At 68.5% G+C, this 25222-nt stretch overlaps 3 protein-coding genes across 7 annotated transcripts; 1 reads left to right on the forward strand and 2 right to left on the reverse strand.

The window, feature by feature from the left end:
• The first annotated feature begins 466 nt into the window (after nucleotides 1-466).
• On the forward strand, nucleotides 467-6150 carry CCDC61 (coiled-coil domain containing 61). Its single transcript, XM_068910395.1, has 14 exons — nucleotides 467-535; nucleotides 1640-1809; nucleotides 2055-2137; nucleotides 2341-2504; nucleotides 2591-2743; nucleotides 3221-3437; nucleotides 3671-3753; nucleotides 4078-4280; nucleotides 4387-4465; nucleotides 4734-4849; nucleotides 4965-5043; nucleotides 5131-5197; nucleotides 5440-5509; nucleotides 5640-6150. The coding sequence occupies exons 2-14, from the start codon at nucleotides 1662-1664 to the stop codon at nucleotides 5735-5737; spliced, it is 1560 nt and encodes a 519-aa protein (XP_068766496.1). The 5' UTR covers nucleotides 467-535; nucleotides 1640-1661; the 3' UTR covers nucleotides 5738-6150.
• A 115-nt stretch (nucleotides 6151-6265) lies between these two features.
• BLOC1S3 (biogenesis of lysosomal organelles complex 1 subunit 3) lies at nucleotides 6266-8176 on the reverse strand. Its single transcript, XM_068910406.1, has 2 exons — nucleotides 8074-8176; nucleotides 6266-7060 (listed from the first exon to the last, which is right to left on the reverse strand). The coding sequence occupies exon 2, from the start codon at nucleotides 7040-7042 to the stop codon at nucleotides 6518-6520; it is 525 nt and encodes a 174-aa protein (XP_068766507.1). The 5' UTR covers nucleotides 7043-7060; nucleotides 8074-8176; the 3' UTR covers nucleotides 6266-6517.
• A 3789-nt stretch (nucleotides 8177-11965) lies between these two features.
• Nucleotides 11966-23530, reverse strand: LOC138061275 (galectin-4-like). 5 transcript variants are annotated; one of them, XM_068910398.1, is made up of 11 exons: nucleotides 22856-23530; nucleotides 22349-22437; nucleotides 17504-17702; nucleotides 15622-15738; nucleotides 15487-15525; nucleotides 15083-15124; nucleotides 14491-14526; nucleotides 14332-14361; nucleotides 14112-14203; nucleotides 12364-12529; nucleotides 11966-12258 (listed from the first exon to the last, which is right to left on the reverse strand). In XM_068910398.1, exons 1-11 carry the CDS (start codon nucleotides 22883-22885, stop codon nucleotides 12115-12117), a joined length of 984 nt encoding a protein of 327 aa, XP_068766499.1. In that variant the 5' UTR covers nucleotides 22886-23530; the 3' UTR covers nucleotides 11966-12114. The 5 variants fall into 5 exon arrangements, with proteins under 5 accessions (XP_068766499.1, XP_068766501.1, XP_068766500.1 ...); XM_068910400.1 differs by lacking the exon at nucleotides 15083-15124; XM_068910399.1 differs by lacking the exon at nucleotides 14491-14526.
• Nucleotides 23531-25222: the final 1692 nt, after the last annotated feature.

Here is a 25222-nt window from a genome sequence, read left to right on the forward strand (position 1 = left end):
AGTTTACGAGGGGTCAAGGGGCTCGGCGACGTCAAGGGGAGGGGCGAGGCCTCGGAGGCTACCAATGGGGAGGAGGCTCGGCGTTATCAATGGGAGGGGGCGGGGCCGGCGCTGTCACGGCGAGGGGGCGGGTTCTTCCGGGCCCCGGGATCGAACCCGCGGCCCCGCGGCTCCTCCTGCAGCGCGCGCGGCGCCCACCCAGCGGCGCCACAGAGCCCTCCCCCCTCCCCGCTGAAAGCGGATGACTGACAGCAGCGGCAACCAATCGCCTCCGTGGAGGCGGGGAGGGGGGGAGGTGTGGGCACGGCCTGGCAGCCAATAGCAGCTGAAGGCTGGCGCGAGGTGGGCGCGGGGTGGGGAGGAGCGGTCGTTAACCGACGCCGGGAAAGAGGCGTGTCACCGGCGGCGGTGACAGGCAGCGGCAGGAGCCAATGAAGTGGCGGAGACGGTTGGTGGCCGGCCAATGGGGGTGGAGATAGGGGCCGCGGTAGGCGGGGCTGAGGCTGAGGCGACGGAGGAGCGGGGCGGGCGGGCGGTGAGTGAAGGGGGCGACGGCCGGGACCCCCCCCCCCACGGGCCCATTTTGGGGGTTCCCCCCACCGATGACCCCCCCCAAGCTCTAGGCTCCCCCCCAGGCCCCCTAAAGGCCCTCCCAAGCCCTAGGCTCCCCCTAGACCCCCCCAAAGGGCCCCCCCAAGTCTTAGGCCTCGCCTTTCCCCCCCCCCCAACTCCCTCCAAGCCCTGGACTCCCCCCTGTGCCCCCCCCCGTACCCACTCCAAGCCCTGGCCTTCCCCTTGTCCCCCCCCCAACACCCCCTCTAGTCCTGGGCTCCCCTCTTCCCCCCCTTAAGGCCCCCCCCAAGTCTTGGGCTTCCCTCATGCCCCCCAAAGCCCCCCCCATGCCCTAGGATCTCTTCTCTCCCCCCCCCCCAAATCTCTCTCCCATCCCTGGGTGCCCCCTCTTCCTTCCTCCCACAGCCTCCCCAAACCCCCTGGGCTCCCCCCTGCCTCACCCCCTCAGAGCCCTGTGTTGCCCCCAGCCTGCTCAAACTGCCCCCCTACATGCAGCCCTCCCCCAGCCTTGTGTCCCCTCCTCTATGCCCTCCGTTCCCAACCCCCTCCCCCAAATACCCTGGGCTTTCCTCTGCGCCTTGCAACGCCCAAGGCTCCCCCCATCCCTGTCAGAAGTCTCCCTCTGCGAGGTCCTGGCCCCCCCACCCCAAAATGCCCTGGGACCCCCCCCCCCAGTCTCCCTATCGGTGCCTTGGGGCCCCCTCCTGCTCCCCTTGCTTTGCCCTGGGCTTCCTCCTGCACCTTCCTGCAGAAAGCCTTAGCTTCTCCCTCACCCCTCCCAAAATGCCAATCTGTTGGCTTTTCCCCAGCAACACCCCCTGCCCCAGTGACCTGCGTCGTTCTCCCCCACTTGCCCACCGCTCCTGCCAACGCCCTGGCTTCCCCTCTCGACCCCCCACTTTCCCCCTCCCCAGGACGCAGGAGGGTGCTTGGCCAAGTCAGAAACTGAAATCAAGTCGGAGCTGCCCATGCCTGGTCCCCCTTTTCCCTGAGGCTCTGTCCCCCCCGGCTCCGGCGCTGTGTCCCCCCCAGCCCCGGCGGCTCCTGAGCGTGCCGGTCTCCGCAGGACACCTGGGGCGAGCCGTGCCATGGCCAAGCTGCAGTGCCTGCAGGCCGACTACGTGTTTCGGGGCGGCGAGCACGCCGTCCGCATGGCGGTGAACGGCAACGCGCTCGAGGTGGAGGTGGAGGACCGGCTCACCACCGACCAGTGGAGAGGGGAGTTCGACGCTGCCTGTGAGTGCTGCCAGGAGGGAGGCACGGCACCCGAATTCCCTCCCGAAGGGGAGCGGCCTGAAGGGCGCAGCGGGAGCATTTCCTCCCCTTGCTCCAAAAGTGGAGCGGGATACAATGCTTAAAGCAAAGCTTTGCTTGGGTAAAGGAGACCAGTGGCTGGAGCAGAACTCCTGGGTTCAGGTGCGTTCAGGGCCTGTCTTGACCTCAGACATTTGCTGACTGATGACTTTTCCTTTTTTGCCCAGTCATCGAGGATCTAACTCACAAGACGGGCAACTTCAAGCAGTTTGGGATTTTTTGCAGCATGCTGGAGTCAGCGCTGACGCAGGTGAGGCCAGCGGAACTCGTGGCACGTGGCCTTGCGGGGGGGGATCTGGGCGCCAGGACTTCGCCGGCTCCTTGCCAGGGCCCGTGGTCCTCTGCGGCTTGCAAAAAACAGCCCGTGCCCGTCGGCGCGAGGTATCTCCTCGCCGCGGCGCGTGGCTGGGGGACGCCGGGGTCCCACCGAGTCCCTGCCTGTCCCCTCCCCAGAGCAGCGAGTCCGTCAGCCTGGACCTGCTCACCTACACCGACCTGGAGTCCCTGCGCAGCAGGAAGATCGGGGTGGGCCCCCGGCACCTTCCCTCCGCCGTCAAGGCCTCCCCGCTCAGCTCCAAGCGCTATCTCATCCTCATCTACTCCGTGGAGTTCGACAGGTAACGGAGACCGGTGGCTGAGGCCGCAGCGGGGGGCGATGCCGCGAGCGCGCCTCCTGACCGCCGCTGCCCGCGCCTCCCCGCAGGATCCACTACCCGCTGCCCCTGCCCTACGTGGGCAAGCCCGACCCCGTGGCGCTGCAGAAGGTGATCCGGGAGCTGAAGGAGGAGCTGGCCCTGTTAAAGGCCAGACCCGGCAAGGATTTCCGGGACGCCGAGATCCGACGGCTGCGGGACGAGTGAGTGGGGGACGGCCGCGAGAGCGGGCTCCCACCGCCCCGCTTGGCTCCGTGCCTTGGCAGAGGCCTGCGAGGCGCGCTGGGCGGCGGGTCCGTTTCGGGGCCGGTGCTTGACTCCGTGGCAAGGTGGGAGAGAGCAGGGGCCTGCTGGTACGAGGCTAGGACTCCTGGGTCCCTATTCCAGCTCCTGCTGTTGGAGTGAGGAGGAAGGAACCAGAAGACACCCCTGGCTTTTGCCCCAGCTTTCAGGGAAGAGCCCAATGCCCAAAACAGGGCTCAGGACCCCCGATAACAGCATTGCTGGGGAGCTCAGCCGCTTTCCCCAAGGGAGCAGAGACGAGTTTCCTTTTCCCCTTTCCCCTGGGACGTGGCAGAGCGGCTCCAGAGGCAGCTCCGTGCGGAAAACAGCCCTCGCCCGGGCGGCGCCGAGCCGGAGGCTGCTCCCCGGCCCTCACCGGAGCCTGTTTCCCCGGCCAGGCTGCAGCGGACGCTGGAGGAGAAGCAGGAGGTGGAGTCGGTGGTGCTGGGCCTGCAGGAGGAGATGCGGCTCGCCACCAAGAGCTGTGCCGCCAAGGAGGTGAAGATCCTGAAGAAAATTGTGCAGAGCCTCGAGGAGGAGCTGCTGAGGGAAAAAACCAAGCACCAGCGAGCGGCCAGCAAGCGCCTGCAGGAGAACCGGCAGCTGGCCAGCGAGGTGGGCCTGCGCGCCGCCGCGGGGCTCGCGCCCCTCTCCCCGGAGCCCGCCGACGGCTCTCCTCCGGCAGCGCCGCCCCTGGGGCACGACGCGGCGGGTATTTAGCAGCCCCCGAGAGCCCGCTGCGGGCAGGAGGTGCGGGGTGGCGGGCTCTGCCGGCTCCGACGCGGCTGGGCGAGAGGAGCGGGGAGCCTGGTCTGGAGCTGGCTGAGCAAATCCTTCCTCTTGCGTAGCTGGCGGAGGCGAAGGCGTCGGAGAGGACCCTGCGGATCCGCGTCAAGAGCCTCGCCGCTGAGCTGGCCCTGTACAAGAAGGGGTGAGCGCGCCGTCCGCCGGCCCCTTTGCTGCTTCCGGGAGTCCCCCGAGCCAAGCGGGGCGGAAAAGGAGCCTGCTGCTTCGCAGGACGGGGCTAGGAGACCTTCAGGGAGCAAAGACCAGGTTTTGTGGGGGTGCAGATCCAGAGCTGAGAGCCTCCAGGCCTTCCGGAGGCGAAGACAGCGACGCAGCCGTGTTCCCCCAGCGCTGCCACGAGACCCTTCCCCTTGGGGAGGCGCGGCGGCGGCCGGGGCGTCCCCCGTCCCTGGGGGCGTCCCGCTTCGGCGCCAGGCCGCCCTCTCACCGCTCCCTTCCCCCTCCGCAGGCGTTCGTCGCCCGCCGGCCCGACCCCGCAGAGCCGCTCGGCCGCCCCCCGCGCCTTCGGGCACGGCAAGGCCCGCGAGGAGCGGCGCTCCAGCTCCGGCGAACGCGCCGGGGCCTGGCCGCCCCCTCGCCAGCGCTCCACGTCCAGGGAGAGCCGCGGCGGGAGCCAGAGCCGCCTCCCGCGCCGGTCCCCCTCGCCCGCAGGTGAGGGAGCCGGGTGCCCGCGGGCGCGGGGTGCGACCGCTCGCCCCACATCCCAGGTGCAGCGCCCGGCCCTGACGCCCTCTCGCCCTCGTCTCGTCTCCGCCAGGCTCCCGGCCGCCGCGCTTCGACCCCACCGCCTTCGTGAAGGCCAAGGAGCGGAAACAGAAGGAGGCCGAGCTGAAAAAGTAAGTCCTGGCGCCTCTCGCGCAGGAGCTGACGGCGTTTGCCGCTAGTCACAGCGCTCGGAGGCGGCTTTTTGCTCCCCCAAACCCTCCTTTCTGCCCCATTTCCGAGCTGAAGCCGCCCTGATCCTCTCGACCGTCCGCTCTCCAACGCAGAAAAGCTTTTAGGAGCGTCCCCAGACGCTGGTCCTAGCTGAGCCCACCCAGCCCTCGCAGCTCCCTTCCCTCCCCTCCCCGCCGCGCCTCTCACTGCCGTCTCCCTTGGGTGCAGCCAGCGGCGGCCTCGGCGAGGAGCCGGCCCCGCGCCGCCCGCCTCCTGGGCCCGCGGCGCTTCCACCTTCGGCGGCGGCGACAGCCCGGGGAGGAGCCGCGGGCGCAGCTCGTCCGGTGAGTCGCCGGCCGCGGGGTGGCCCCCGGCTCCTCGGGGGTGCCGCGCAGCCCGCGGAGAGGGAGGCACCCGGCGGGCGCTCGTCCTCTGAGCTCCTGCCGCCTCTCTCCGCAGCCGAAAGCGTCCGGAGCCGGCGCTCGGCGGTGACTTCGGGCAGCGAGGCGGATGAGTACTCGGAGCCTGCGCCCCTCAGGTGAGGACCGCGGCCGGGCTCGGGGCAGGGGAGCCGGACGCCTGGGTTTGGCGGCAGAACCGAATCGCGCTTCCCTCCCTCCCGCAGGGGCAGGAGGAGAGCGGCGCGGGCCAGGAAACCCTTGAGCTCCTCGTCCTGGAACGGCCCCAGCTCGGTGAGCGGCTCCGCGGCGCCGCCGGCATCGTCCCCGTCCCAGCCCTGAGCTGGAAGCGAGGGACTCGCGGCTCCCCTCTCCGCTTCCTGGCCGGGATGGGGGGAGGCAGGGGAGGGGGGTCGAGACGCAGGTTAGACCGAGACGCCCGAGTTCGCCGCCGCTCGGGGAGCTGGCGCCCAGCGGGGTGACCGCCGGCGGCAGGGACGCGCCGGCGCCCGCTCACCTCCCGCGTCTCCTTCCAGGCTCCTCGCGCCGCCGGGCACAAGACGCGCTTGGCCAGCACGCCCAGCTCGGGCAGGCGCGCGGGGAAAGGTGAGCCCGGCCGCGGGGAGGGGGCCGTCCCTCGTCCCCTGGGCTCAGCGCTGGCTGCGGTTCGTCACCGCGCGAGCCCCCGCCCCGAGGGGGACGCTCTTTGCCGACTGTCTCCCTCCGTCACCCGCAGAGAACCTGTACGAGGAGCCGGCCGCCGACCTGTCGGAGATCGACGCCCGGCTGCAGGCGCTGCAGGAGTACATGAACAACCTGGACACCCGCACGTAACCCCCCCCTCGCCCCCCCCCAGCCCCGCTCAGCGTGGGTGGGGGGGACACTCACACCCAGGCCGGGGCCGGACCCTCCCGGAAGAGGCCGGGGGGGGGGTTTAAGGCCTTGGTGGAAGGGGTGGGGGGGCACCTTGAAGTGCCTGGAAAAAGGGGGTTGGGGGGCGCCTCTGAGCTGCTCCCCCCTCCTCTGGGTGGCCCCGTGGGGGACCAGCCGGGTGCCCCGTTGGCGTGGGGTGCGTGATCCCCGTGTAAATAAACCTTTCGTGTGGACCAACCGCTGGTGGTGTCCCCCCCGTGGGCAGGGGGGCGGGCCGTGGGCTGCTGCTGGGGACAGGGGACGTGGCTGGAGGAAGAAGAGGACGGGCTGGGAGGGGTGGCACCAGGCTGGGGCCAAAGGGGACACGGCCAGGGACACGCGGCCTAGCTGGACCGATGGCACAGAGGGTGGCCCTGGGCTTGGGGACAGTTGGGGACACTGCCAGGGCCGCAGCACACGGGAGGAAGGCGATGGAGAGGGCGACCTGGGGACATGGCGAGGGAGGGGACAGCAAGGGCCACGGTGACCGTGACACGCCACCACGTCACAGCATCTCCCAGGCCACCACCACCACCCCGGCGGGGCTTTATTTCCTGCCCCGTTTCAACAAAGCCCTCGAGCAGGGTGACAAAACCAAAAAAAAAAAAAAAAGGTGAGGTTCGGGGTGGGGGGAACAGGCGGCAGAGGCCGGTGACGGTGACGCGGCGGCTACAGCGGCGCCGAGTCCCCCTCCCACCAGCGCTACGGGGCCGGCAGCCGGCCGCCGATGTCCGGCAGGAGGCTGCAGCCGGCCACGATGTCGACGGTGGCGGCCACGGCGCGCAGGTCTCGCCGGGCCAGGCGGAGGCTGTGTGAAGCGCCGGCCACGGCGGCCTGAGCCCGGCCCAGCGGGGCAGCCAAGGCGCCGAGGTGACGGGCGGCGGCGGCGTAGCCCTGCCGCAGGGCGCTGCCCACGTCGCCCCGCAGCCGAGCGTTGCCCTCCAGCAGCCGCTGCTGCAGCAACGAGCCGCCCCACGGCGCCGCTTTCTCCTCCGTCGCCACCTCCGGGCTCCGCTCCACCACCAGCGGCGGCAGGTGCGGGGCGGGCAGGGGGCCCTTCGGCCTCGCCGCCGCCTCCTCCTCCTCCTCGGTGTCCGTCTCGGAGGCCTCCCCCGGCACCTTGAGCCCCGCCAGGGCGGCGCAGGCCGGCGCCGCGTACAGCTCCGAGTCCGAATCGGTCTCCGAGGCTTCGCCCGGCACCACCGTCTCGGCGCGGGGGGCGGCCATGGCCCCCGCCGCTGCACCCTGGGCGGGGGGGTGGCGTTTTGGGGGGGGGGGGGGAAGGGGGGAAACGTGGCTTCTCCCCACCCCCAAATGCCTCCTGGCCTTCCTGCCCCCCCCCCCCCCCGCCCCGTGCTTCCTCCCTCCTTCCCCCATGTCCTGCACCCACCCTGTTCTCAGCCCCCCACCCCCCGGCTCCAGCCCCACGGTGACCCCCAGATCTCTCAGCCTCCCCCCGCCATGTCCTCTGGGTGCCCCCCTACCCCCATTCCCAGGACCCCCTCCAGCATCTCAGCGACCTCCCCCCCCGACCCACACCCTGGGCCCCCCACATGCCCTCTGTCCCCTCCCCAGCCCCATGTTGACCCCCCCAGAGCCCCATGCCCAGGGGTGCCCCAAGGTCTTCCCCCCCACCATGCCCCTGTTCCCCCCCTAGGCCTCCCTCATGCCCAGGGACCCCTCCAGACCCCCTCTGGCTCCCCCCAGCCCCATGGCGACCCCCCCCCCCGCCAGGCCTCCCTCATGCCCAGGGACCCCTCCAGACCCCCTCTGGCTCCCCCCAGCCCCATGGCGACCCCCCCCGGCCTCCCCCATGCCCAGGGACCCCTCCAGACCCCCTCTGGCTCCCCCCAGCCCCATGGCGACCCCCCCCGGCCTCCCCCATGCCCAGGGACCCCTCCAGACCCCCTCTGGCTCCCCCCAGCCCCATGGCGACCCCCCCCGGCCTCCCCCATGCCCAGGGACCCCTCCAGACCCCCTCTGGCTCCCCCCAGCCCCATGGCGACCCCCTCCCCGGCCTCCCTCATGCCCAGGGACCCCTCCAGACCCCCTCTGGCTCCCCCCAGCCCCATGGCGACCCCCTCCCCGGCCTCCCCCATGCCCAGGGACCCCTCCAGACCCCCTCTGGCTCCCCCCAGCCCCATGGCGACCCCCCCCCAGGCCTCCCTCATGCCCAGGGACCCCTCCAGACCCCCTCTGGCTCCCCCCAGCCCCATGGCGACCCCCCCATGCCCAGGGCCCCCAAAAGCCCCCCCCACCTCGCAGCCGGCGCCTCCGCAGGTCACATGACAGGCGGTGGCGCAGCGCCCCCGTCACGTGCCACCGCCTCCCGGAAGCGCCCTCACTCGCCATGGCGGAGCGGGGCGCTGCCAGGAGCGCGGAGGGCGCATGCGCGGGGCCGGCGGGGCCGGGCGGGCGCGCTCCGCCCCCTGGCGGCCGGCGGTGGGAGCGCTTCGCCCTGCGGGCGGGGGGACTGGGAGCACTGGGGGGACTGGGGGGAGCTGGGGGCATTGGAGGACACTGGGAGCACTGGGGGGACTGGGGGGAGCTGGGGGCATTGGAGGACACTGGGAGCACTGGGGGGACTGGGGGGAGCTGGGGGCGTTGGAGGACACTGGGAGCACTGGGGGGACTGGAGGGAGCTGGGGGCATTGGAGGACACTGGGAGCACTGGGGGGACTGGGGGGAGCTGGGAGCATTGGAGGACACTGGGAGCCCTGGGGGAGTCAGGGGATTGGGGGTATGGGGGATACTGGGGACACTGGGGGGGATGACGAAGCTGGGGGCATTGGGACATACTGGGAGCACTGGAGCACTGAGAGGACTAGAGGACACTGGGAAGAATGGGAGCACTTGGGGGGGGGCAAAGAGCTGGCTGACGTCCCCCGTCCCCAACCCTGGGGGACCCCAGTGTCCCCATCCTGTCCCCATCCCGGAGGGACCCCGACATCCCCCGTCCCCAACCCTGGGGGACCCCAGTGTCCCCATCCTGTCCCCATCCCGGAGGGACCCCGACATCCCCCGTCCCCAACCCCGGGGGACCCCGACGTCCCCCATCCTGTCCCCAACCCCGGAGGGACCCCGACATCCCCCGTCCCCAACCCCGGGGGACCCCGATGTCCCCCATCCTGTCCCCAACCCCGGAGGGACCCCGACATCCCCCGTCCCCAACCCCGGGGGACCCCGACATCCCCCATCCTGTCCCCAACCCCGGGGGACCCCGATGTCCCCCATCCTGTCCCCAACCCCGGAGGGACCCCGACATTCCCCATCCTGTCCCCATCCCGGAGGGACCCCGACATCCCCCGTCTCCAACCCCGGGGGATCCCGACATCCCCCATCCTGTCCCCAACCCCGGGGGACCCCGACATTCCCCATCCCCAACCCCGGGGGACCCCGACGTCCCCCATCCTGTCCCCAACCCTGGAGGGACCCCGACATTCCCCGTCCTGTCCCCATCCCGGAGGGACCCCGACATCCCCCGTCCCCAACCCCGGGGGACCCCGACATCCCCCATCCTGTCCCCAACCCCGGAGGGACCCCGACATCCCCCATCCCCAACCCCGGGGGACCCCGACATCCCCCATCCTGTCCCCAACCCCGGGGGACCCCGATGTCCCCCATCCTGTCCCCAACCCCGGAGGGACCCCGACATTCCCCATCCTGTCCCCATCCCGGAGGGACCCCGACATCCCCCGTCCCCAACCCCGGGGGACCCCGACGTCCCCCATCCTGTCCCCAACCCTGGAGGGACCCCGACATCCCCCGTCCCCAACCCCGGGGGACCCCGACATTCCCCATCCTGTCCCCATCCCGGAGGGACCCCGACATCCCCCGTCCCCAACCCCGGGGGACCCCGATGTCCCCCATCCTGTCCCCAACCCCGGAGGGACCCCGACATTCCCCATCCTGTCCCCATCCCGGAGGGACCCCGACATCCCCCGTCCCCAACCCCGGGGGACCCCGACATCCCCCATCCTGTCCCCAACCCCAGAGGGACCCCGACATCCCCCGTCCCCAACCCCGGGGGACCCCGACATCCCCCATCCTGTCCCCAACCCCAGAGGGACCCCGACATCCCCCGTCCCCAACCCCGGGGGACCCCGACATCCCCCATCCTGTCCCCAACCCCGGGGGACCCCGATGTCCCCCATCCTGTCCCCAACCCCGGAGGGACCCCGACATTCCCCATCCTGTCCCCATCCCGGAGGGACCCCGACATCCCCCGTCCCCAACCCCGGGGGACCCCGACGTCCCCCATCCTGTCCCCAACCCTGGAGGGACCCCGACATCCCCCATCCTGTCCCCAACCCCGGAGGGGCCCCGACATCCCCCGTCCCCAACTCCGGGGGACCCCGACATCCCCCATCCTGTCCCCAACCCCGGGGGACCCCGACGTCCCCCGTCCCCAACCCCGGGGGACCCCGACATCCCCCATCCTGTCCCCAACCCCAGAGGGGCCCCGACATCCCCCGTCCCCAACCCCGGGGGACCCCAGTGTCCCCCACCCCAGCGGGGCCCCGATCCCCAGGGACGCGGTGACCCGGCGCGGCGTTTGGTCCGGTTTAATGGGAGCCACCAGTGCCAACAGCGGTGCGCGGCGGCCGGGGGGGTGTCGCGGCCCCCGGCCCTCCCGGCAGCCGCGACGCCGTTGTCCCAAGCGGAGCCGCGTTGGAGGACAGGCCTGGGGTGCCCGACGCCACGTCCAGCGCCCGGAGCCGTCGCTGTCCCCGTGCCCAGAGCCATCGCCGTGCCCAGAGTTGTCCCCGTTCCCGCGCTTGGAGCCCAGAGCCATCCCCTTCCCGGTGCCCGGAGCCGTCCCCCTCCCCAGAGTTATCCCCATGCCCGGAGTCATCCTCATCCCTGTTCCCAAGCCTGGAGCCGTCACCATCTCCATGCCCAAGCCTGGAGTCCGGTGCCTGGTTCCTAGAGCTTGGAGCCATCTCTGTCCCCATCCCCATCTCCATCCCGTCCCCATCCCCATCCCATCTCCATCCCCATCCCATCCCGTCCCCGTCCCCGTCCCCGTCCCCATCCTATCTCCATCCCCTTCCCCATCCCCATGCTGGTTCCTGGAGCTCGGAGCCATCCCCGTCCCCCTCGCCGTCCCCATCCCCATCCCGTCCCCCTCCCCATCCCCATCCCCATGCTGGTTCCTGGAGCTCGGAGCCATCCCCGTCCCCATCCCCATCCCCATCCCCGTCCCCATCTCCATCCCGGCCCCGGCCCCATCCCCATCCCCATGCTGGTTCCTGGAGCTCGGAGCCATCCCTGTCCCCATCCCCATCTCCATCCCATCCCCGTCCCCTTCCCCATCCCCATCCCATCTCCATCCCCTTCCCCGTCCCCATACCGGTTCCTGGAGCTCGGAGCCATCCCCGTTCCCATCTCCATCCCGTCCCCATCCCCATCCCCATCTCCATCCCTGTCCCCATCCCCATCCCCATCTCCATGCTGGTTCCTGGAGCTTGGAGCCATCCCCGTCCCCATCCCCATCTCCATCCCGTCCCCGTCCCCGTCCCCATCCCCATCCCATCTCCATCTCCTTCCCCATCCCCATGCTGGTTCCTGGAGCTCAGAGTCATCCCCGTCCCCATCCCCATCCCCATCCTCATCCCATCTCTGTCCCCATCCCCATCCCCATCCCCATCCCATCTCCATCCCATCCCCTTCCCCTTCCCCATCCCCATCCCCATCCCATCTCCATCCCCATCCCCATGCTGGTTCCCGGAGCTCGGAGCCATCCCCATCCCCATTCCCATCCCCATCCCCATCCCATCCCCTTCCCCATCCCCATCCCCACCCCATCTCCATCCCATCCCCTTCCCCTTCCCCATCCCCAGCCCATCTCCATCCCCTTCCCCATGCTGGTTCCTGGAGCCCAGAGCCATCCCCATCCCCATGCTGATTTCTGCAGCTCAGAACCATCCCCATCCCCTTCCCCATCCCCATGCTGGTTCCTGGAGCCTGGTGCCCAGTTCCCGGCTCCTGGAGCCATGCCCATGCCCGTTCCCATCCCCATGCCCATCCCCATGTCCGTGCCCACGCCCGTGCCCGTGCCCATGCCCATCCCCATGTCCGTGCCCATGCCCATGCCCATGCCCATGCCCGTGCCCATCCCCATGCCCGTGCCCATGCCCGTGCCCATGCCCGTGCCCGTGCCCGTGCCCATCTCCATGCCCGTGCCCGTGCCCATGCCCATGCCCATGCCCATGCCCATGCCCATGCCCATCCCCATGCCCGTGCCGGTGCCCAGCTCCTGGAGCCGTGCCAGCACCCAGCGCCCGGCGCGGGGGGGCTCAGTACTGCACGCAGGCGAGGGTGACGTCGCCAGCGATCTCCAGCTGGTCGACCTCGCCAGGCGGCAGCCGGTGCCTGTAGTCGAAGACATGCTGCCCGTTCACCGACACCTGGTAGCCGTGGCTCTGCGTCCGGATCTCCATCTGCGTCCGGGGACGGGGGGGAAAAAAACCAAACCGGAGCCGAGGGGCTCGGCCGGGCCCTGGCGGGGCGGCGCGGGGCGGCCCGCAGGCCGGACTCCGGCTCACCTGGAAGGGCTGCCCGGCCCCGAAGGGCATGGTGGTGCAGTGGCGCTCCTCGGTGCCCCACTGCCCGTGCCGCTGCGTGTTCCTCACCAGCGCCGCCTCCCGCAGCCGCGGGTTGATGTGCAGCACCACGTTGCCCGAGATGCTGCTCCGCAGGTTCACGTGAAACCTGCCGCCACGCCGGGGGCCTCGACTGCCGTTCTGGGTGCCCAGACCACCCCCTTCTCCAGCGTCTTGGACCCACCTCCAGCACCTCGGAGCCCCTCCAGCATCCTGGACTCATCTCCAGCGTCCTGGACCCACCTCCAGCATCCCAGACCCACCTCCAGCATCCCAGAGCCCCTCCAGCATCCTGGACTCATCTCCAGCGTCCTGGACCCACCTCCAGCATCCCGGACCCATCTCCAGCATCCCAGACCCACCTCCAGCATCCTGGACCCATCTCCAGTATCCCAGACCCATCTCCAGCATCCCAGACCCACCTCCAGCATCCTGGACCCATCTCCAGTATCCCAGACCCATCTCCAGCATCCCAGACCCACCTCCAGCATCCTGGACCCATCTCCAGCATCCCAGACCCACCTCCAGCATCCCGGACCCACCTCCAGCATCCCAGACCCATCTCCAGCATCCCAGACCCACCTCCAGCATCCCGGACCCATCTCCAGCATCCCAGACCCACCTCCAGCATCCCAGACCCACCTCCAGCATCCTGGACCCACCTCCAGCATCCCAGACCCACCTCCAGCATCCTGGACTCATCTCCAGCATCCCAGACCCACCTCCAGCATCCTGGACCCACCTCCAGCATCCCAGACCCACCTCCAGCATCCTGGACTCATCTCCAGCATCCCAGACCCACCTCCAGCATCCTGGACCCACCTCCAGCATCCCAGACCCACCTCCAGCATCCTGGACTCATCTCCAGCATCCCAGACCCACCTCCAGCATCCTGGACCCATCTCCAGCATCCCAGACCCACCTCCAGCATCCCAGAGCCCTCCAGCATCCCAGACCCACCTCCAGCATCCTGGACCCACCTCCAGCATCCTGGACCCACCTCCAGCATCCCAGACCCACCTCCAGCATCCTGGACCCACCTCCAGCATCCCAGACCCACCTCCAGCATCCTGGACCCACCTCCAGCATCCCAGACCCACCTCCAGCATCCTGGACTCATCTCCAGCATCCCAGACCCACCTCCAGCATCCTGGACCCATCTCCAGCATCCCAGACCCACCTCCAGCATCCCAGACCCACCTCCAGCATCCTGGACCCACCTCCAGCATCCCAGACACCCCTCTGACATCCCAGACCCTCTCCAGCATTTCGGATGCCCCCCCAGCATCCTGGACCCCCTCTCCTTTGGCATCCTGGTCCGCCCTTGCAGCATCTCAGTCCCTCTCCAGCACCCAGGACCCCTCTTCAGCATCCTGGACCCCCTGCGGCATCCTGGACCCTTTCTGGCAACCCAATCCCCCTCCAGCACCCTAGACTCTGCCCCACCCAGTACCCCCCCTCTCAGCCCCCAGAACCCCTTCCACCACCCCAAACCCACCTCCAGCACCCAGGAACCCCCTCCAGGACCCCCTCCAGCACCTGACCCCTTCCACCACCCCAAACCCACCTCCAGCACCCCCTCCACCATCTCACAGCCTCCTTCCAGCACCCTAGACCCCTCCCCAGCCCCCAGGACCCCCTCTGACATCCCAGACACCCCCCCCCCCCGCAGCCGCCCGTGCCGGCCTGACCTGTTGGCGCGCGGGTGGACGCTGCCCACGATGGTGATGGGCCGGGGCTGGGCCGAGGGTGTTTTGGGCAGCGCCACTTGGAAGGGGACGCTCTGCGGGGACACCGGCTGGACTCAGCAACCCCCCCCAAACCCTGGGGGCCCAGGCGCCCCCCCCTGCCCTGGAGCCACCCTTAACACCCCTCCCCAAACATAGGGTGGGGGGCACAGGGCGCGCTCACCGGGTTGCTGACAGTCACCGGCGTGTTGAGCTGCAAGGAGAGGAGGGTGGGTGCTGGGGTGCCCCGGCGGTCCCCGGTGTCACCCACCGGGACACCCCTGTGAAGCTGTAAGGACCCCCCCCCCACCCTAGGGGGTCCCTGTGCCATCCAGCCCCGTACCTGAGCCTGCTGGGCACCCATCTTTCCCTGCTTCTTCTGCAGAGACAGGAGAGAAGCTCCGAATCGGCCGCCCCCACTGCGGGCTGGGATGAAGCACCCATGGGAGACCCCCCCCCGACCTGGCTCAACCTGAAGCATCTCCCCCCACCTGCAGTGGGAGCACCCGCTCCGGAGCCCGATGGGCGCCGAGCACCTGGCACTCGGGTTTGGGACAGGCCGGTGGCATTTGCACGCTCCTGTGCACGCACATGCATTTGCACACCCGTGGGCACCGCCATGCATCTGTGCACCCATTTGCACCCCCATGCGGCTGTGCACCCATTTGCACCCCCATGCATCTGTGCACCCGTTTGCACTGCCATGCATCTGTGCACCCGTTTGCACCCCCATGCATCTGTGCACCCATTTGCACCCACAGGCACCCAGAGGCGTTTGCGCACCAGTGGGCATTTGCGCGCCCCATGCATGCATGCACACCCGCCTGCACCCATATGGCCTTAGACCCAGCACCTGGCCACCTGCCATGGTGCCTTGGCACCCTGGGGTGCCCCTGGGGTGACGCCAGATCTGCCATCACCCAGCTCCCACTCACAGCACTTCCCAGCAGCGGCTGCAGCTGAGGCTGGAAAATGAGCTGCAGGAAGGGAGAGACCTGTGAGCACCAGCCAGAGAGTCCCGGAACCGGGACAGGAGGCTTTTGCACACTCACACGCACCCACAGGCACCCACAGGCACCAGGAGGCGATACCGGAGGCCTTTGCACACTCACGGGCACCCACAGGCACCCATGGGCACCAGGAGGTCTTTGCACACTCACGGGCACCCACAGGCACCCATGGGCACCAGGAGGCGATACCGGAGGCCTTTGCACACTCATGGGCCCCCACAGGCACCCATGGGCACCAGGAGGCCTTTGCACACTCATGGGCACCCACAGGCACCCATGGGCACCAGGAGGCCTTTGCACGCTCACAGGCACCCACGAGCCCCACTCACCCTGTTAAACCCTGGAGCAGGGGGCTGCGCCGGCTGCCCCTGAGGAGAGGAAGCAGAGCAAGGTGAGCACCCCGGGGTGCTGCCGGGCCTTTTTCCCCCCCGCTCGGGGCTTGCCGGGGGCCGGCGGGTGCTCACCGAGCCGGCGAAGCTGATGCAGGTGAGGGTGACGTCGCCGGTGACCTCGAGCGTCTGGACCGTGTGCAGGGGCAGGCGATGGAGGAACTGCAGGAAATGCTGCCCGTTCACCGAGACCTGCCGGGAGCAGCGGTTCGGGGAGGCTCGAGCGGTGGGTGCTGGCACCCCAGGGTGCCCACGGGAGCGCTGGGAGCTCCGGCTCACCCCCCCCCCCCAACTCCCACCTCCAAAATTGGGGAACAGATGCTGGCTCCCACTTTGGAGGAGGGTTTGGTAAAGGGTCCAAGGAGGGGGGGGGGCTCTGTGCACCCACTGCTGCAGGTCTAGGGGGGGTCTGCACCCATTGCTGTGGGTCCAGGGGCTCTGTGCACCCACTGCTGTGGGTCTAGGGGGGGTCTGCACCCATTGCTGTGGGTCTGGGGGGGCACAGTGCACCCATTGCTGCAGGTCTGGGGCTCTGTGCACCCATTGCCGTGGGTCCAGGGGGGTCTTCACCCATTGCTGTGGATGTAGGGGGCCTATGCCCCCACTGCTGTGGATCTAGGGGCTCTGTGCACCCATTGCTGTGGGTCCAGAGGGGGGTCTGCACCCATTGCTGCAGGTCCAGGGGGGGGTCTGCACTCCTTCCTGTGGATCTAGGGAGTCTATGCACCCATTGCTGTGGGTCTAGGGGGGGGTCTGCACCCATTTCTGTGGGTCTGGGGTTGTGTGCACCCATTGTTGTGGATCTAGGGAGTCTATGCACCCATTGCTGCGGGTCTAGGGGGGGGTCTGCACCCATTGCTGTGGGTCTGGGGCTCTGTGCACCCATTGCTGTGGATCTAGGGAGTCTATGCACCCACTGCTGCGGGTCTGGGGGGGGTCTGCACCCATTGCTGTGGGTCTGGGGCTGTGTGCACCCATTTCTGTGGATCTAAGGAGTCTATGCACCCATTGCTGCGGGTCTAGGGGGGGGTCTGCACCCACTGCTGTGGGTCTGGGGCTGTGTGAACCCATTGCTGTGGATCCAGGGAGTCTATGCACCCACTGCTGCGGGTCTGGGGGGGGTCTGCACCCATTGCTGTGGGTCTGGGGCTGTGTGCACCCATTGCTGTGGATCTAGGGAGTCTATGCACCCATTGCTGTGGGTCTAGGGGGGGGTCTGCACCCACTGCTGTGGATCTGGGGCTCTGTGCACCCATTGCTGTGGATCTAGGGAGTCTATGCACCCACTGCTGCGGGTCTAGGGGGGGGGGTCTGCACCCACTGCTGTGGGTCTGGGGCTCTGTGCACCCATTGTTGTGGATCTAGGGAGTCTATGCACCCATTGCTGTGGGTCTAGGGGGGGGTCTGCACCCACTGCTGTGGGTCTGGGGCTCTGTGCACCCATTGTTGTGGATCTAGGGAGTCTATGCACCCATTGCTGCGGGTCTGGGGGGGGTCTGCACCCATTGCTGTGGGTCTGGGGCTCTGTGCACCCCTTGTTGTGGATCTAGGGAGTCTATGCACCCATTGCTGCGGGTCTAGGGGGGGGTCTGCACCCACTGCTGTGGGTCTGGGGCTGTGTGAACCCATTGCTGTGGATCCAGGGGCTCTGTGCTCCCATTGCTGTGGGTCTAGGGGGGGGTCTGCACCCATTGCTGTGGGTCCGGGGCGGGGGGTCTGCACCCACTGCTGTGGGTCTGGGGCTGTGTGCACCCATTGCTGTGGATCCAGGGGCTCTGTGCTCCCATTGCTGTGGGTCCGGGGGCTCTGTGCACCCATTGCTGCGGGTCCGGGGCGGGGGGGTCTGCACCCACTGCTGCAGGTCCGGGGGCTCTGTGCACCCACTGCTGCAGGTCCGGTGGCTCTGTTCCCCCACGGCCCGGAGTGGGGGGGGGGTGATGGGCGGCGTGCACCCCACCTGGTAGCAGAGCGCCTGGGCGTTGATGATGAGCTCGAAGTAGGCGCCGGGGGCCAGGGGGGCGGCGGGGCAGCGCTGCTCCGAGCCCCAGGCGCCGGCCTGCTGCGCGTTGCACACCACCACGGGCTGGCCCTCGTCGAAGCGCGGGTTCACGTGCAGGGCGATGTCGCCCGTGCTGCAGCGCAGGTTCACCGCGAACCTGGGGGCCGCCGGCCGCTGTCACCGCCGCCCGGGCCCCAGCCCCGGGGTACGGGATGGGCACCCCCCCCGAGCATCCCTGCAAGCCCCACGGCCCCCAGACCCCGCGGATGACCCTATGGATATGGGATGGGCACCCCTCCCGAGCATCCCTGCAAGCCCCACGGCCCCCAGACCCCGCGGATGACCCTATGGATACGGGATGGGCATCCCCCCCGAGCATCCCTGCAAGCCCCACGGCCCCCAGACCCCGCGGATGACCCTATGGATACGGGATGGGCATCCCCCCCCGAGCATCCCTGCAAGCCCCACGGCCCCCAGACCCTGAGGATGACCCTATGGATACGGGATGGGCACCCCCCCCGAGCATCCCTGCAAGCCCCACGGCCCCCAGACCCTGCGGATGACCCTATGGATACGGGATGGGCACCCCCCCCGAGCATCCCTGCAAGCCCCACGGCCCCCAGACCCCGCGGATGACCCTATGGATACGGGATGGGCATCCCCCCCGAGCATCCCTGCAAGCCCCACGGCCCCCAGACCCCGCGGATGACCCTATGGATACGGGATGGGCACCCCCCCGAGCATCCCTGCAAGCCCCACGGCCCCCAGACCCCGCGGATGACCCTATGGATACGGGATGGGCACCCCCCCCGAGCATCCCTGCAAGCCCCACGGCCCCCAGACCCCGCGGATGACCCTATGGATATGGGATGGGCATCCCCCCGAGCATCCCTGCAAGCCCCACGGCCCCCAGACCCCGCGGATGACCCTATGGATATGGGATGGGCATCCCCCCCGAGCATCCCTGCAAGCCCCACGGCCCCCAGACCCCGCGGATGACCCTATGGATACGGGATGGGCACCCCCTCCACGAGCATCCCTGCAAGCCCCACGGCCCCCAGACCCCGCGGATGACCCTATGGATATGGGATGGGCACCCCCCCCGAGCATCCCTGCAAGCCCCACGGCCCCCAGACCCCGTGGATGACCCTATGGATATGGGATGGGCATCCCCCCCGAGCATCCCTGCAAGCCCCACGGCCCCCAGACCCTGAGGATGACCCTATGGATACGGGATGGGCACCCCCTCCACGAGCATCCCTGCAAGCCCCACGGCCCCCAGACCCCGCGGATGACCCTATGGATATGGGATGGGCACCCCCCCGAGCATCCCTGCAAGCCCCACGGCCCCCAGACCCCGCAGATGACCCTATGGATACGGGATGGGCACCCCCCGAGCATCCCTGCAAGCCCCACGGTCCCCAGACCCTGCGGATGACCCTATGGATATGGGATGGGCATCCCCCCGAGCATCCCTGCAAGCCCCACGGCCCCCAGACCCTGCGGATGACCCTATGGATATGGGATGGGCATCCCCCCGAGCATCCCTGCAAGCCCCACGGCCCCCAGACCCCGCGGATGACCCTATGGATACGGGATGGGCACCCCCCCGAGCATCCCTGCAAGCCCCACGGTCCCCAGACCCCGCGGATGACCCTATGGATATGGGATGGGCATCCCCCCGAGCATCCCTGCAAGCCCCACGGCCCCCAGACCCCGCGGATGACCCTATGGATACGGGATGGGCATCCCCCCGAGCATCCCTGCAAGCCCCACGGCCCCCAGACCCCGCGGATGACCCTATGGATATGGGATGGGCACCCCCCCGAGCATCCCTGCAAGCCCCACGGCCCCCAGACCCCGCGGATGACCCTATGGATACGGGATGGGCACCCCCCCACCCCAAGCATCCCTGCAAGCCCCACGGCCCCCAGACCCCGCAGATGACCCTATGGATACGGGATGGGCATCCCCCCGAGCATCCCTGCAAGCCCCACGGCCCCCAGACCCCGCAGATGACCCTATGGATACGGGATGGGCACCCCCCCCCGAGCATCCCTGCAAGCCCCACGGCCCCCAGACCCTGCGGATGACCCTATGGATACGGGATGGGCACCCCCTCCACGAGCATCCCTGCAAGCCCCACAGCCCCCAGACCCTGCGGATGACCCTATGGATACGGGATGGCATCCCCTCCCGAGCATCCCTGCAAGCCCCACGGCCCCCAGACCCCGCGGATGACCCTATGGATACGGGATGGGCATCCCCCCGAGCATCCCTGCAAGCCCCACGGCCCCCAGACCCCGCGGATGACCCTATGGATACGGGATGGGCATCCCCCCGAGCATCCCTGCAAGCCCCACGGCCCCCAGACCCCGCGGATGACCCTATGGATATGGGATGGGCACCCCCCCGAGCATCCCTGCAAGCCCCACGGCCCCCAGACCCCGCGGATGACCCTATGGATACGGGATGGGCATCCCCTCCCCGAGCATCCCTGCAAGCCCCACGGCCCCCAGACCCCGCGGATGACCCTATGGATACGGGATGGGCATCCCCTCCCGAGCATCCCTGCAAGCCCCACGGCCCCCAGACCCCGCGGATGACCCTATGGATACGGGATGGGCATCCCCCCCCCCGAGCATCCCTGCAAGCCCCACGGCCCCCAGACCCCGCGGATGACCCTATGGATATGGGATGGGCATCCCCCCTGAGCATCCCTGCAAGCCCCACGGCCCCCAGACCCCGCGGATGACCCTATGGATATGGGATGGGCACCCCCCCGAGCATCCCTGCAAGCCCCACGGCCCCCAGACCCCGCGGATGACCCTATGGATATGGGATGGGCATCCCCCCCGAGCATCCCTGCAAGCCCCACGGCCCCCAGACCCCGCGGATGACCCTATGGATACGGGATGGGCATCCCCCCTGAGCATCCCTGCAAGCCCCACGGCCCCCAGACCCCGCGGATGACCCTATGGATATGGGATGGGCATCCCCCCCGAGCATCCCTGCAAGCCCCACGGCCCCCAGACCCCGCGGATGACCCTATGGATACGGGATGGGCACCCCCCCCCCCGAGCATCCCTGCAAGCCCCACGGCCCCCAGACCCCGCGGATGACCCTATGGATACGGGATGGGCACCCCCCCACCCCAAGCATCCCTGCAAGCCCCACGGCCCCCAGACCCCGCGGATGACCCTATGGATACGGGATGGGCATCCCCCCACCCCAAGCATCCCTGCAAGCCCCACGGCCCCCAGACCCCGCGGATGACCCTATGGATACGGGATGGGCACCCCCCCCCGAGCATCCCTGCAAGCCCCACGGCCCCCAGACCCTGCGGATGACCCTATGGATACGGGATGGGCACCCCCCCCCCGAGCATCCCTGCAAGCCCCACGGCCCCCAGACCCTGCGGATGACCCTATGGATACGGGATGGGCATCCCCCCCGAGCATCCCTGCAAGCCCCACGGCCCCCAGACCCCGCGGATGACCCTATGGATACGGGATGGGCACCCCCCCACCCCAAGCATCCCTGCAAGCCCCACGGCCCCCAGACCCCGCGGATGACCCTATGGATACGGGATGGGCATCCCCCCCCGAGCATCCCTGCAAGCCCCACGGCCCCCAGACCCCGCAGATGACCCTATGGATACGGGATGGGCATCCCCCCCCGAGCATCCCTGCAAGCCCCACGGCCCCCAGACCCCGCGGATGACCCTATGGATACGGGATGGGCACCCCCCCCCGAGCATCCCTGCAAGCCCCACGGCCCCCAGACCCCGCGGATGACCCTATGGATACGGGATGGGCACCCCCTCCACGAGCATCCCTGCAAGCCCCACGGCCCCCAGACCCCGCGGATGACCCTATGGATATGGGATGGGCATCCCCCCCGAGCATCCCTGCAAGCCCCACGGCCCCCAGACCCCGCGGATGACCCTATGGATACGGGATGGGCACCCCCCCCCGAGCATCCCTGCAAGCCCCACGGCCCCCAGACCCCGCGGATGACCCTATGGATACGGGATGGGCACCCCCTCCACGAGCATCCCTGCAAGCCCCACGGCCCCCAGACCCCGCGGATGACCCTATGGATACGGGATGGGCATCCCCCCCGAGCATCCCTGCAAGCCCCACGGCCCCCAGACCCTGCGGATGACCCTATGGATACGGGATGGGCACCCCCTCCACGAGCATCCCTGCAAGCCCCACGGCCCCCAGACCCCGCGGATGACCCTATGGATACGGGATGGACATCCCCCCGAGCATCCCTGCAAGCCCCACGGCCCCCAGACCCCGCAGATGACCCTATGGATATGGGATGGGCACCCCCCCGAGCATCCCTGCAAGCCCCACGGCCCCCAGACCCCGCGGATGACCCTATGGATACGGGATGGGCATCCCCCCCGAGCATCCCTGCAAGCCCCACGGCCCCCAGACCCCGCGGATGACCCTATGGATACGGGATGGGCACCCCCTCCACGAGCATCCCTGCAAGGCCCACGGCCCCCAGACCCCGCGGATGACCCTATGGATACGGGATGGACATCCCCCCGAGCATCCCTGCAAGCCCCACGGCCCCCAGACCCCGCGGATGACCCTATGGATATGGGATGGGCATCCCCCCCCGAGCATCCCTGCAAGCCCCACAGCCCCCAGACCCCGCGGATGACCCTATGGATACGGGATGGGCACCCCCCCGAGCATCCCTGCAAGCCCCACGGCCCCCAGACCCCGCGGATGACCCTATGGATATGGGATGGGCACCCCTCCGGAGGGTCCGACCGGTACCAACCTCTTCACCCTGAGCTGGACCTGTCCTTGGATGATCACCATCTTCCCCTGGCTCATGCCCCCGGAGATGTAGCCAGAAAAGGGGACGCTCTGCAAGACCCCGAGGATTTGGGTCCGATGACCCTGGCGGGGGGGGTTACCCCGGGCTCCCTATGGCCACCCTGGTCCTGTCTGATTGCTTCGGTCCCATTGGGTCACCCCCAACCACCCCTGGTCCTGCTGGCCACCCCTGGCCCCTTGTGGCCACCTCTGGCCCCTTGTGACCACTCATGGCCCCCTGTGCCCACCCTTGGCCCTCTATGGCCACCCCTGGCCCATAGAGTCACCCCCGATCCCATATGACCACCCCAATCATGTGTGACCATCCTAGTCCCTTTGGGTCACCCCTGGCCCTTTATGGCCACCCTAGGTCCCATTTAGCCCCCAGCCCTATATGGCCACCTCCAGCCCCATATGCGCCACCCCTCCCCAGCCCCTATGGTCCTCAGCACCCCGGGACCCTGCTCACTGGGTTGATGATGGGCACATTGAAAGACATGGTGGCCACGTGCCCCTGCCCTCGGCTCCGACACTAGGACGACGGGTCCCTCGGCTCCGACGCCCGGGACGGTGGGATCCTTCGGCTCCGACGCCCGGGACGGTGGGATCCCTCGGCTCCGACACTAGGACGACGGGTCCCTCGGCTCCGACGCCCGGGACGGTGGGATCCTTCGGCTCCGACGCCCGGGACGATGGGATCCCTCGGCTCCAACACTAGGACGACGGGTCCCTCGGCTCCGACGCCCGGGACGGTGGGATCCTTCGGCTCCGACACCCAGGATGGTGGGATCCTTCAGCTCCGATGCCCAGGACGGTGGGATCCCTCAACTCAGATGCCTGGGATGGTGGGATCGGTGGGATCCTTCAGCTCCGACGCCCGGGACGGTGGGATCCCTCGGCTCTGACACCCGGGACAGTGGGATCCCTCGGCTCCGACACCCGGGACGGTGGGATCCCTCAGCTCCAACACTGGGACAGCGGGATCCCTCGGCTCCGACACCCGGGACAGTGAGATCCCTCGGCTCCGATGCCCAGGACGGTGGGATCCCTCTGCTCCGACACTGGGACAACAGGTCTCTCAGGCCCGAAACCTGGGGCGGTTCAAGTCCACTCTCGGTCACCTTCGCTTTCGTTTCCCAGTCGGCAGCTCCGGCTGCGCCTCCTTAACCCCTTCGGCTCTGCCGGTGCCTGCGCCCCGGGGCACCTGCGCCCGCTGCAGCCCGCGGCCCCGCTGAGTCCTGGCCGCGCTCGGGGCGCCAGGGAGCAGCCCTGGGCCTTCGGGGCTCCCTCCTCGGCGGGCACCAGGGAGCTTCGCACACACATGTTGCATGGGCTGCTGGTCGCACATGCATGTTGCATGGGCTAGGAAGCTTTGCACACACATGTTGCATGGGCTGCAGGTCGCACATGCATGTTGCATGGGCTAGGAAGCTTTGCACACACATGTTGCATGGGCTGCTGGTCGCACATGCATGTTGCATGGGCTAGGAAGCTTCGCACACACATGTTGCATGGGCTGCTGGTCGCACATGCATGTTGCATGGGCTAGGAAGCTTTGCACACACATGTTGCATGGGCTGCAGGTCGCACATGCATGTTGCATGGGCTACAGAGGTTTGCACACACATGTTGCATGGGCTGCTGGTCGCACATGCATGTTGCATGGGCTACAGAGGTTTGCACACACATGTTGCATGGGCTGCAGGTCGCACATGCGTGTTGCATGAGCTAGGGAGCTTTGCACACACATGTTGCATGGGCTGCTGGTCGCACATGCATGTTGCATGGGCTAGGAAGCTTTGCACACATATGTTGCATGGGCTGCAGGTCACATGCGTGTTGCATGGGCTACAGAGGTTTGCACACACATGTTGCATGGGCTGCAGGTCGCACACGTGTTGCATGGACTAGGAAGCTTTGCACACACATGTCACATGGGCTGCAGGTCGCACATGCGTGTTGCATGAGCTAGGGAGCTTTGCACATGTTACATGGGCTGCAGGTCGCACATGTGTGTTGCATGAGCTAGGGAGCTTTACACATGTCACATGGGCTGCAGGTCGCACATGCGTGTTGCATGAGCTAGGGAGCTTTGCACATGTTACACGGGCTGCAGGTCGCACACGTGTGTTGCATGAGCTAGGGAGCTTTGCACATGTCACATGGGCTGCAGGTCACACATGCGTGTTGCATGAGCTAGGGAGCTTTGCACATGTTACATGGGCTGCAGGTCACACATGCGTGTTGCATGAGCTAGGGAGCTTTGCACATGTCACATGGGCTGCAGGTCGCACATGCGTGTTGCATGAGGTAGGGAGCTTTGCACATGTTACATGGGCTGCAGGTCGCACATGCGTGTTGCATGAGCTAGGGAGCTTTGCACATGTTACATGGGCTGCAGGTCGCACACGTGTGTTGCATGAGCTAGGGAGCTTTGCACATGTCACATGGGCTGCAGGTCGCACATGCATGTTGCATGAGCTAGGGAGCTTTGCACATGTTACATGGGCTGCAGGTCGCACACGTGTGTTGCATGAGCTAGGGAGCTTTGCACATGTTACATGGGCTGCAGGTCGCACATGCGTGTTGCATGGGCTAGGAAGCTTTGCACGCACATGTTGCATGGGCTGCTGGTCGCACATGCATGTTGCATGGGCTAGGAAGCTTTGCACACACATGTTGCATGGGCTGCAGGTCACATGCGTGTTGCATGGGCTACAGAGGTTTGCACACACATGTTGCATGGGCTGCAGGTCGCACACGTGTTGCATGGACTAGGAAGCTTTGCACACACATGTTGTATGGGCTGCAGGTCGCACACGTGTTGCATGGGCTA

This window comes from Struthio camelus, chromosome 16 (assembly GCF_040807025.1).
Source record: "Struthio camelus isolate bStrCam1 chromosome 16, bStrCam1.hap1, whole genome shotgun sequence".
Taxonomy (NCBI): domain Eukaryota; kingdom Metazoa; phylum Chordata; class Aves; order Struthioniformes; family Struthionidae; genus Struthio; species Struthio camelus.

Coding starts and splice junctions, on each gene's coding strand:
- CCDC61 (XM_068910395.1), top strand. CDS start 1,662: ATGGCCAAGCTGCAGTGCCTGCAGGCCGACTACGTGTTTCGGGGCGGC. Junction 1,810..2,054: donor AGGGGAGTTCGACGCTGCCT/GTGAGTGCTGCC, acceptor TTTTTTGCCCAG/TCATCGAGGATCTAACTCAC. Junction 3,754..4,077: donor CTGGCCCTGTACAAGAAGGG/GTGAGCGCGCCG, acceptor CCCCCTCCGCAG/GCGTTCGTCGCCCGCCGGCC.
- LOC138061275 (XM_068910398.1), bottom strand. CDS start 22,885: ATGTCTTTCAATGTGCCCATCATCAACCCA. Junction 22,438..22,855: donor ATGTGCCCATCATCAACCCA/GTGAGCAGGGTC, acceptor GGGGTCTTGCAG/AGCGTCCCCTTTTCTGGCTA. Junction 14,362..14,490: donor TGGGTGCCCAGCAGGCTCAG/GTACGGGGCTGG, acceptor CTCTCCTTGCAG/CTCAACACGCCGGTGACTGT.
- BLOC1S3 (XM_068910406.1), bottom strand. CDS start 7,042: ATGGCCGCCCCCCGCGCCGAGACGGTGGTGCCGGGCGAAGCCTCGGAG.